Source organism: Camelus bactrianus, chromosome 30 (assembly GCF_048773025.1).
Source record: "Camelus bactrianus isolate YW-2024 breed Bactrian camel chromosome 30, ASM4877302v1, whole genome shotgun sequence".
In the NCBI taxonomy this organism is placed as follows: Eukaryota; Metazoa; Chordata; class Mammalia; order Artiodactyla; family Camelidae; genus Camelus; species Camelus bactrianus.
In genome coordinates, this window is record NC_133568.1 from 17,565,577 (window position 1) to 17,577,831 (window position 12,255).

Genomic DNA, 12,255 nt, shown 5'->3' on the forward strand with positions numbered 1-12,255 from the left:
GTGTAGTCTTTTGGGACTTTAATTTTTTTCAGTTAATGTTCTATTGCTAAGATTAATCCATATTGTTACATGACTGTAGTTCATTTTATCTGCTGTATACTATTCTACTGTGCAAATATACTACAATTTTTGCAGCTGCTCTCCTGTTGATGGACATTTGAATTACATCTGGGTTGTTGCCGTCATGCACATGGCTGTTGTAAAATTCTCTTAATATGTTTCCTGGAGTGTGTATGCAAGAGTTTCTTTGGGGTATAAATCTAGAATTTGGAATTACTGGGTCATAGGATTTGTCAGTATTCAGAGAGAATGCCAAACTGTTTTGCAAAATAGTTGCACCAACCTACACTTAACCCCACTTCCCCATAATATACAAGAGCCAGTGTGAATCTGCACTTTCTCCATCACTTCGTATGTCAGGCTTTTTCATTTTTGCCAATCAGATGATGTGAAGTAGTATCTCACTGTGGTATTGGTTTGGGTATTCCTGATTGTTAGTGGTACTGAGCATCTCAATGTTTTTAATGGCAATATGTATATCCTCTTATGTGAAAATCTGCTCATGTCTTTTGTCCATTTTTCTATTGTAGTGTTTTTGCTTTTCTTACTGATTTAGTGGAATTCTGGTATGTCCTTGTACTAGCTGCGACCTCTGAGACATTATTGAATAAAAGTAGTGGTGGTAGACACTCTTGCCTCACTTCTGGTTTTAAAAGGAATGCTGATGCTTTCACATTTAGAATAAATAGATTTTTTAAATCCAGTCTGACTATCTTTGTATTTCAACTAGAAAATTTAATTCAACTACATTTATCATGGGCTTTTTGTACCTATTTTAACCATTTAAGTTTTTACTTGGCTCATTTTTCCTTTTTCATCTTTTTTAGAAGCTGATTTCTGTATCTTCTCTCCTATAACAGTATAACTTTCACATATGCTCACAACCCTTAGCCTCCCTCCTTAACCGCCAATATGCTGATGTAACTTAGAGTTAATTCTTGATTGTTAAAGATAGATTCCTCCCTCCCATTATCTTTCTCTTTCTCTCTCCATCTCTCTAGCGTTCTCTGACCTTATCATGAAAGACAAACACATTTGGAATCTTTTTCTGAATAAGAGGGATAAAGTCTTAGAGTTTTGTCTTTTTTTCCCAGTAAGTACTTTCCCAAGACTAGATATTACTTTATTAACGTGTGATTTAATATATTCAGAAATAGGATTAATTTATTGTAACTTATTCATGTAGAATTATATGATGTGGTTTTATAAATTTAAATTGGGATTTGTCAATATTCGTAAGTCTCTAAACCATGTTGAATGATATTACGGAAGTATATGTGTAACATTTTTATGTCTAAACCTAAAATGTTGGCACGTGCTATTTATTGACAGCTACACATTAGTAAAAACTTAAAAATCAAGGGAATATGCACAGTATTTGGTTACTTTGGGTCAGGGGAAGGCAGCAGAAGTGCTCCACCCATATTGGTAGTTTTAACACATTATTTCCTGTTTTAAAAATAAGGAAATTTGAGTAAAGACAGCGTGATACCTTACCTCTCTCATAGCCACATAGTCATTTGTTTATAAACAGAATGTGTTTCTCAACAGACTAGACAAAGTTATCATGGCTGCCCTTTCAGTGAAGAAATATCCCTTCAGCTTTTTGTGATTGTCAATGCTTAGAATAGTAGAGATTCATTAATAGCATTATAGAAGATAAAAGCCAGGAAGGGGTCTTTTAGAAGTGAGCTGGTCCAATGGTTTTAATCTGTTTGCTCACTGCCGTATCCCTCACACTTTCAACCATGCCTGGCACATAGTAGGTGCTTGGTGAGTATCTCTTGAGTGAGTAAGTGAGACTATGCCCCATTTGTAGGAGAGTCCTTGGCCTAAGTGAAAGGATGTGGTCTTAAAAATAATATTTACTTCTTATCTTTTAGATATGGGTAAGTGTCACCTTACCAAAGGCAAACAGGCTCTAGAGATTCGAAGTAGTTTATCTGAAAAGAGAGCACTTACTGACCCAATACAGGGAGCAGCACATTCTGCAGAATCTCTGGTGCGCAATCTCCAGTGGGCCAAGGCACATGGTACAGTAAAGTCTGTTTGTTTAACTCTTTGTGTAATGTTTATCTTAAATCATGAAATGTTTTTTCTTCTGAATATACAGCTTTCCACCTAATTTTGTGATGAAAATATTTAACCCATTATTTTCACATTTGGTAAAATCAAAATATTTCAATTTTTTTGTTTTTAAAATAATTTTCAATTTGTCCAATATACAGTCCCAATATACACTGTGAGCTGTTGAAGTGTGCTGTTTCAAAAATCAGACAGGCCCAGGTTCTGAGCCTGTCTCTATGACTTGATAAACATGTTATCTGTAAATGGGGACAAGAAATATTACTTTCTTGTTAGGGTTGTTGATAGTGAATGAGATCACATGGAAAGACACAAACATGGTGGTCGGCAAAGACTGGATGCTTGTAGTTATTACTGAGCATCACTGAGCATTCTCTCTCCTGGACACATGAACCCGTGGGTTGGTGAACAAGAGAAAGTGATGCAGAAATCATCTGCAACATAATTACCTTTGGTCATTCGATATAATTTAGTAAAAAGTTTAAATTATTGGCTGAAATAATGGTTTTTGAATTCTCTGTAATTCCCAAATCCCTATGCTGTGGATACATTAAGTGGATAATTAAAAATTAATTGTATTGATTGAACTCCTGTGTAATCTTTCTTTTCATAAGTCTGTTCCCTAAGATACAGTTTTAGTAAATTAACATTGAAGCACATTAAAATGTAAAATGCCATAATTATCTCAGCGTTCCAGATAATTGGATAATTGAAATTGATTTTTTTCTTTAAAAAAACCTCTAAATAACAATAGTAACAAAACTACAGTAGTAAAGATCAACAGTAAACAAAACCTTTTATAAATTGAAAAGGTCAAAGTATTTGTACCAAAGTGATATGTAGATAATAATTTATAATAAAGAACTCGTGCAGAATGGTAAAACAAAAACATTAAACCCCCTCTAATAAAAGGATGCAAATTCAACAATACAGTGAGAATATATTAATAATTAAGAAACAAATATAGCAAATGGCAAACGAGTAGTAATCAGAGAAAGGAAAACTGAAACTATGGTGGTGTATTTCCTTTCTAATCCCATCAGATATGCATTTTATTAACCTTGTTTTGGAAATATGTGAAACTATTTATATTCTGTAAAAACAAGAAGCTATCACATAGGTGAGAAACCAAATAGCTGTATCCAACAATCCTAAAGCATTAAATTTATATCAGAAATACTATGATAGAAAAAAAAACACAGATATTCAGAATTGTTAAAGTGTTCAGTGACATTATGCTTTATTAAAAAATTATTTTCATGAAGTGAAAATATACCTACAAAATATATCTACAATTATATGTATATTTTTGATGACCACTATAAAAATTATGTATGCAAAGGGACAGGAACTGTAAGAAAATAGAAAATAAAAGATTTCTATTTGCTTAGCCAGCAGAATATTGGGCTTTTTTCCTCCTTTTTTTTTTTTTTTAACCGAGTGTGTGTGTGTGTGTGCCTTCAAACAATGTTAGTTATAGAAGATTTTTAAGCAAAAGAAGTAGCTCTCACTGTATTTTGCCCTGTAAATGTTTGCTGCTTATGAGAAAACGTAACAAGCATTCTTTAAACATTTATAACTTTTTCTTACGGTTCTTTTTCAGAACTTCCAGAAAGTATGTGTCTTAAATTTCAATGTGGGGTGCAGATTCAGTTAGGATTTGCAGCTGAGTTTTCCAACGTCATGATAATCTACACAAGTATTCTCCACAAGCCGCCTGATATATTAGTGTGCGATGCCTATGTCACTGATTTTCCACTTGTAAGTCTCTCCTTTTATTTAAAATATAACGGGAAAAAAATTTTTTTAATAAAATATAGTGATATATCCTTACTAGAGACTAAATTTTTGAAAACTAAAATGTTGATAACAAAAAGGAAATACATGTATTACATATATGAAAATATTTGTATTTTAGTAAAAATGGTCAAATATTTAAAAGCTAATTGCCAAAATACCTTAAAGATGTCAAATTTAGGACTGTCTAAAGTTCATCCAGGAAGGAGGGCTTTAATTTCCCTTACCCTAAATAGAATATCAAATAGGAAGAAATAAAATGTGCTGTATGTCCAGAATAATTTCCCTTTAAAAACTATTGTTTCCAAAAAGACACCACAACAGTGCAAGTCCTATCTGTCAAGCTGTCGCCGGATATTGGAAGAATAGAGGTCTAGTTCTGTTCTTCATGTTGGCCACTAAACAGCGTCCCTCTTTCCTACATAGTTGTTGAAGTTGAGAAGTAAGCACGGAATAAAACAAGTCCACAACATCACCTTTGCTTCTGATAAAGGCTTCACAGAGGACACTGCTCAGTGTGAGAGAGAACGGCCTGCACTGACCCCCAGAATTAGACAGGTCTGCCCACCGGTCCCAGCAGCGCTGGGCCAGGATGGGTCTCCGGGCTCTGGGCAGCAGAGCCTGCAGGCTTCCTCTCTCCAGAGCTGCAGGGCAGATCTGCTGCTCTGGGCAGCGGTCAGCTGTAAAAGAAGGAAGAAGAAAGGACTGCCTTTGGCGTGTCCATTTATTCTTATTCTTCTTAAACACACAAACGACGTAAATCCCCCTTGTGCTTCCCCAGAGTGATGAATAAGGAGGGAGAGAATCCAGGAGTCAGACACTAATGGGGCTCCAAACTAAAAAGGAAATTTGAGGAGGCTTAGAAGTGCTTCTAGGAGTAGCTTGAAAGTAACTGTCCTTTCAGGTGTCACTTTTTAGGTGTATTGGTGAGGAACTTAAAATTCCTGTTACTAATCTGGAGTGTGGCTTTCATTGTACCTTTAGCCCTGGATAAAGGATTACCTACTCAGACCACGGTTCTTGAGAGAGCAGCTAAGATGTTTTATGTCATGCATAATACTGTGACTTCGTTGATTTCATTAATACCATTTACCTGTTTTCACAGGACCTAGACGTTGACCCAAAAGATGCAAATAAAGGGACGCCTGAAGAAACTGGCAGCTATTTAGTCTCAAAGGATCTTCCCAAGCACTGCCTCTATACTAGACTCAGCTCACTGCAAAAATTAAAGGTTATTACTTTTCCTGTTTATAACTACTAAGCGAAAACTTTGTGAAAAGTGAAAATGCATTTTTGCCTGTGAACCTTGCCCATAGATGTACTGCCTCACTCACTGAGTGTAAATTGAAGCAGAGAACTGATTAACAGTGAGTCTGAGTGGCCTTTTGCATATTGGATTCTGTCCCTGATAGTGACCTGAGGACTTGTATGTGAGAATGCATGTGACTGCGCTCCACGTTGTTAAATCAGAGGCATAGCACATAGTCTAAAATATCTTAGTGTTTTCAAATAATCATTTCCTAGTTCGGTGACTTTCTACAAAATAGAACTGGATTTTTTTTTTATATCTTTTTTCATTTCTTGTTAACCTTACAAATCAGAAACTACATGGTACACGGTCTGTAGGGTTGAGCTTTCTAATTAAAGCACATTCTTGCCGGACTTGAGTTTTTAATTTATTTATAGCCACATGACCATAGACTGCATTGGCCAAAACTTGGGGAGTGAAGTGGGCACTGCCGACAACCACAGGAGGACAGCAGTCAAACCTGCTGTCACCAGTTTACAGCCAGTCTGATTACACTCCTTACACCTTTGAAATTCAGTCCATCAGGTGATTCATTTCTACTTCTCTGCCTATGACTGTGGATTATTATTTTGTAATATTTTTAAAACAGCTAAACTTTTAACCTAGATGTAAAGCTGATTATTATTTCATTAAAAGATCATCCCCATCCCCAGTAATAGGGGAAGGCAGTTTCCCAAGCCCCACTACTTGGAAAACACCTTTTCACTTTTCATCAGAAATACAACGCCAGGTTGTTGTGATTTTGGCAACTCTGAATAGCAAAGGCTAGAATTCTACTAACTCAAAATACTGAACAAGGGAGAAAGAAGATCATTACAGCTGGCCTTTCTTAGTGTAGGTGTAGGGGGTGCCTTGAGGGTTTGGAACCTGGGAAAGGGGAGTGAGTGGGCTTTTTGTTGTTCGGCTTTGTCTGTGCGTGTGTGAATGACATCTTTAGATATAGTTTCACAGCTGGTAAAAATGAGAAACCTTATTTTCTTTTCCTTCCCAGGAACATCTAGTCTTCACAGTGTGTTTATCGTACCAGTACTCAGGACTGGAAGACACCATAGAGGAAAAGCAGGAAGTGAATGCTGGGAAACCTCTCATTGCTAAACTCGACATCCACCGAGGCTTAGGAAGGAAGGCCTGCTTCCAAACTTGTATTATGTGCAACGGCCCCTTCCAGAGCTCCACGTCCACCTCAGCGGGAGCTGGGCATTATCATTCATCTCAAGACTCATTCTGTGGTGTTTACCATTCACGTCTTAGTAATTCAAGTAATGTCCTGCCGTCAGATGGCTGTCCCTGCAGCCGGACTGCAGACACGTTCATTTCAAGCCATCATGCCCACCATCATCCCTGCCAGCTGGGCCGGAGCAACGTGCCGGTCGAGACGACTGATGAGATGCCATTCAATTTCTCCGATGGGCTCAGAATTTCCGAAAAGTGACCTCTTTATTTTTTAAAGTTATCATACTTAAATGTCTCACCCAACAGTACTTAACATAAAGTGAGGTATTGTGAAAAAGCCAAGTATATGTAGAGAGAAAATTTGTAATGGCTGTTTCATGGCAAACTCAGGACCTGAGATGTTGAACTGTTTAACTACAGACTTCTCTTTCCTCTTTTAAGATTTTGTGAATTGGCTGATTTGTTCTGTAAGTATGGAGCACGGGTATGTATGTGTTTGTGTGTGTAACAGATGTTTTCATTATGACCACTCTGAAGTAAGAACAGTGGAATGGCGTTACTTTAGAATAAGTCACTGTATTTTTAGAACCAGAAGAAGAACCTTGGTGATCTTCAGACTTAGCTGAATTTTATCAGTGGGGGAAGCAGATCGAGGTATCTTGTTAAAGTTAGAGCTGGCACCAGAACTGAGACGTCCAGTGTTTTCCACTACACACTCCCTTCCTGGCAGGTTCTGAGACAAGTATTTTTGTAGATAGATTTAAAGACGGATATGTAAATATGCATGTCTGTATATAATCTAAAAGTGTACAAACATTAGTCTGTGATCGTAGGACTTTGCTGCAAATGCCAGCTAAGGGGTTTGTCTATAAATCTTACGTAGAAACAGGCGGAAATTTCTTGATCATGAGGTCATGAAAGCACATGAGAAGTGACAAAGTATTTGTGTTAAAGCTAGACAGCAGGATAGTTGTGCCTCTGGGTAACCTCGGTAGCTGCCTGCGTGAATTGCACAAACGTCGGACATGCCTTCCTTGATAACATGTATTTTCTCATTGAATTTTATTGGCCTTAGGAGATAATCACCTTTGGTTCTTACCTAAAAGCAAGCCTAAAAAGCAGCTGGCAATAAAGTTTAAATTAGTAGCTTTGAAACATCCCACAAAGAAAAATCCATCTTCACTGCTCTACTCTACCAGATACTCAAAAAGTAGTACTAATCCTTTGCAGACTTTTCCCAAAAATAGAAGAGAACACTTCAGCTCATCGTGTGAGGCCAGTATTACCCTGAGAAGAAACCAAAGACAGAACTACACAGCAGTGCCTTATGAATATAGACACAAACATTATTGACAGAATACTAGCAAACTAAATCTAGCTGCATATGCAAAGGGGCATGCACCATGATGGAGCGAGGCTCATCCCAGGGACATAAGGTTGCTTTAACATCCCCAAATCAATATAAAATGTAAAGTAACTGCCTTATTCACAATAGTTACATTCTCTGATGTCACCGTGAACACAGAGCCATTGCTCCTAGGGGAAGTGTGTGTTTTGCACATACATGTATCTCAAATAGGTTAAATCTTAAATCCTAAAGACAGTTTTTCCTAGTAGATTCCGTTTTCTTTATTTTACAAAAGACAAAATGAGGTTTGGACATATTAAGCAACTTGGCAGAGGTCACCCAGCTAACAGGCCAGAGATGAGATTCAGACCCATCCAGCTAGTCCCAGAGCCAGGGCTTCCTGTACCACATTGCCTTTCCCCCGGCCTGGTCCACCCTCCTCTAGTCTGCAGGAGAGCCGAAACAAGAAGGCGAAGCATTACCTTGTTTGGCCTCAGCTGAGAACACACGCGTCAGGGAACTCAAAATTTTAACATCTGCACATATCCATGAATGGTCATAAAAGTGCTACAAGTATTGATTTGGGGGTTACAAGTAAATTTTAAGTAAGTAAATTACCAAATTCACAAATACAGAATCGTGAATGATGAGATGTTCGTAAAGGACACAATTACCACATCTTAATAGATGCAGAAAAAAGCATTTGATAAAATTCAGCACCCTTTCATGATAAAAATACTCAAACTAGGAATAAAACAGAACTTTGTCAAGATGATAAAAGGCATCTACAAAAAAAAAAAAAAAAAAAAAACCAGCACACCTATCATACTTAATGGCAACAGTCTGAATACTGAATGCTTTTTCCCCCTTAGATCAGAAACAAGACGTAAGACACTCATTCACATGCCAGCCCAGGCAATTAGGCAAGAAAAAGAGGCAGCCATACTGGAAAAGAACTAAAACTATGTATTCACAGACGACATAGTCTTGTTATATAGAAAGTTGTAAGGAATTCATCTTAAAACTAATGAGTTCAACAGATTGTGGGTTGCAGGATACACGATCAACATGCAAAAATCAGTTTTATTTCTGTACTAACAATGAACATTCTAAAAGTGAGATTTTAAAATTCTGTTCATAATAGCATTAAATGAAGAAACTAAAACTATAAAATGTTGAAATTAAAGAAGATGTCAATAAATGGAAAGGCATCTTTATTCATGGATTGGAAGACAACGTCATTTAGATGACAATGCTCCCCAAATTGGTCTACAGATTCAGTGCAATTCCCATCAAAATCCCAGCCAGCTTTTTTTGCAGAAACTGATAAGATGATAAATTCATATCAGAAATGCAAGGAACCCACAATATCCAAAACAGTCTTGAAAGAGAAAGTGGGAAGATTCACACTTAACCAATTTCAGAACTTACCCCAAAGCTACAATAATCAGAGCAGTGTGGTACTGGCATATGGACATGTACATGGAATAGAAAATACAACAGAGGCAGAAATAAGCCCATGTTATCAATTGTGTTTGGTAAGGGTGCCAGTACCATTCAATGAGAAAGCAGTCTTCAACAAATGGTCCTAGGATGACTGGGTAGCCATATGCTAGGGACCCCTTATAAACCATACACTTAAATACAGGAGCTAAAACTCTTACAGGAAAACACAGAGGTAAATCTTTGGGCCAAAGAGCTTCTTAGATATACCACCAAAAGTAGAAGCAACAAGGGAAGAAATAAATTGAACTTAAAACGAACTTCTGTGCTTTAAAGGACACAAGAAAGTGAAAAGGCAACCCACAGAATGGGAGAAAATATTTGAAAATCGTGGTGTCCGTGATACATAAAAGCTCCTAACAACGAGGCTTTTATACGCTAGTGCTTAACTGGTTACCGTGGATTAGTAACCAATGAACTGTCCAGTGGACCTTGTGATGATGGAAGTGTTCTGTATCTTCGCTCTCCCATACGATCACTTCCGGTCCCACGAGGTAATTGAGCAACTGCAATACAGCTAGTGTGAGGAACTGATTTTTTAACTTTGTTTTAATTTAAATAACTATGTATAGCTGGCAGCTTCCATATTCAACTGTGTGGCTGTAGAGAATGGGGCCAGAAGTTACGGAGGGGAAAAGGGCTTTATATTCTTCTGTATATTTGAACTTTTTTTTTAAACTAAGCACATTGTATTTATCATTTTAAAACATTTTAAAAAATAACAAAGAATGGTGCAGTTTTTGTCCTTTCTATCAGCCATGCTTTTGTTTTACTTGAACTCTCACACCAGTCGCTTTGTAATAAATACTAGCATAGGATTTCTTATACATCAGTGGAATTTAGGAAAGGTGACCTGTGCTACCAGTGACAATGCGAGGGAGAGACTAGGATGGTAAGATCTCACTAAATCCAAAGCTAATACTTCATCTAGGGAAGGGGCCTTGTCAGGAAAGTAACTTCAAAAATTGTAAAGTAGCAATTATAAGTTACATGATTTCTAATAAAAGAAAAAAATCAAAGCCTAATGTATGGAATCATTTGGATATAAAACATTAAAGTGTTGCTGATCCAGAGGTGAACAGGTAAATAAACAGAGACACAGCCTCAGGAAAGTAAGTCGTTAAGGAATACTGGCTCCCTAGAAACATTTTTCCCTGTTTTATTATTTTGTCTCATAAATGTATTTTTGTATGTATACCTACATACACATGACTTTTTTCCTGAGCTATTCGAAATTTACCCTTTCGCCCCTAAATACTCAAGTGTATATTGCCTAAAAAACAAGAATGTTCTCCTCCGTAACCACAGTACAGCTGTCAAGATGACATTCAGGATTCCAGAACCTCCCCCTGCTGTGGCCCGAACCAGCAGCTAAGTGCTTATCCCATTTGCTTCCCTTCCCTCAGGGATCACTGTCCCGTGCTCCTTGTCCAATATCTTAAAGACTAGTGTTCCATGCGTTTTGTCTGGTATTCTGGTTTTTAAGGTAGGACAGTAAATCTAGTCCTTATCATTCCATCATGGCTTGAAGTGAACATGTGCAATTTTTAAAACTAATCATATATATTCAAAAATACTTTGGATGAATTAGCTTATATTGCAAGAAACTATTACCCAACAAGGTTCATTTGCCCAAAGTGCAGCAAGTCAACGCTGAGACACCAAGGCCTGCAGCAGAGAAAGGCTTTATTCCAGAGGCAGCCCAGCAAGGAGATAGAACAAATCTCAAGCTCGCCTCCTCGTAGGCGAGGGGCCTGGGGTGTTTATGAGATGAAGCTGAGGTGTGGGGAGCGTAGGGAAAGGTGACTGGAGATAAGAAAAAGGTGAGGTCACCATTCTGTGCAAGTGCACCTAAGCTACAGGCTTCTTCGGGGTGCATGATCAGAGGCCAGCTTTTGGCCCTCTGATGTCAAAAGGTCACCAAGTGGACATTTGCACATGCCAACTTGGAGGGTCAGTGGCCCTAACCAGTCTTAACTGGCTTGAGAGACTGGTTCTAGGTGGACAGTTACCAGATTAGATTGGAAGACAGCTTCATTCAGCAGAAGCAAGTTTCCTGGGACAGTGAGATTCATCAGAGGGACAGGGTTGGTCTTATTCAACATGGTGCAGCGCACATAGTAGGTGCTCAAAGAATCGGTCAAATGAGTGAACGTCCAACCAGTCTGTTCTTGGCCCCATGTGTCTCCCTTTGCCAGCAGAGGCAGGGTCTGTCCCTTCAGAATCTGATTGTCTTATTCTGTCGAGATACTGGAACTTGTACCTGATAAACTGCCAGAGGGTCCTGTGCTTTAGTTAATATGCACTTTCTACTAAACTAACTCTTCACTGCTAATGATGTGCTGTGTTGGTCTCAGTCTTTAGACCTAAATGGAAACCACCTGGCAGGGGGGCAGGTCTAGTTCAGTGGTAGAGTGCACAAGGTCCTAGGTTCAATCCTCCGTACCGCCATTAAAAATAAACCTAATTACCTCCCCCCCACCCGCCAAAAAAAGGAAACCCCCTGTTCTCTTTTCAGTAGAAACGCCTCTTACATTAACCATGAACAAATTAGGTTCCAAACACACAGCCCCCAGAAGACATCAGCACAATTATCTGGAAGACAGGGCACTAGGCACTGAAGGTGGAGTGTCCGGTTCGTCAGGGCACAGTTGTAAAGTTACTACGTGCAATCAAAGGGTGAAGTTTAAATACCTGTACTTTAAAGAGGAAGGGAATCAGAGGAGGGCCACGGTGCAGATTAGAAATCCAGGCACCTCTTCTGCTGGAGCTATCAAAGTCAGCTTTCCCCTTGTAGATGGAAAGAAAATGGAGGATTCAGAAGCTTCTGGAAAGTGGAAATTATTGGGAGAAAGGATTATGAAAACAAAGAATGCAGTGATTTGAGCTAGGAAGGCAAAAAATATGCTGAGCTGGTATTTGTATTTAAGGTGGTTTGTGGATTCACACTTCTAACTACTTGTACATGTGAGTAAAGCCA

General features: G+C 38.3%; 1 protein-coding gene across 2 annotated transcripts in view; it reads left to right on the forward strand.

The window, feature by feature from the left end:
- The window catches only part of MALT1 (MALT1 paracaspase), a 49,532-nt gene extending 39,238 nt beyond the window's left edge, over positions 1 to 10,294 (forward strand). For both annotated transcript variants that reach the window (XM_074355435.1, XM_074355436.1), the window contains 4 exons: positions 1,944 to 2,093; positions 3,749 to 3,906; positions 5,048 to 5,173; positions 6,243 to 10,294. In XM_074355435.1, coding sequence (XP_074211536.1) covers positions 1,944 to 2,093; positions 3,749 to 3,906; positions 5,048 to 5,173; positions 6,243 to 6,683 — 875 coding nt within the window. In that variant the 3' untranslated portion in view covers positions 6,684 to 10,294. The remainder of the gene's footprint in view (positions 1 to 1,943; positions 2,094 to 3,748; positions 3,907 to 5,047; positions 5,174 to 6,242) is intronic.
- The last annotated feature ends 1,961 nt before the right edge of the window (positions 10,295 to 12,255 follow it).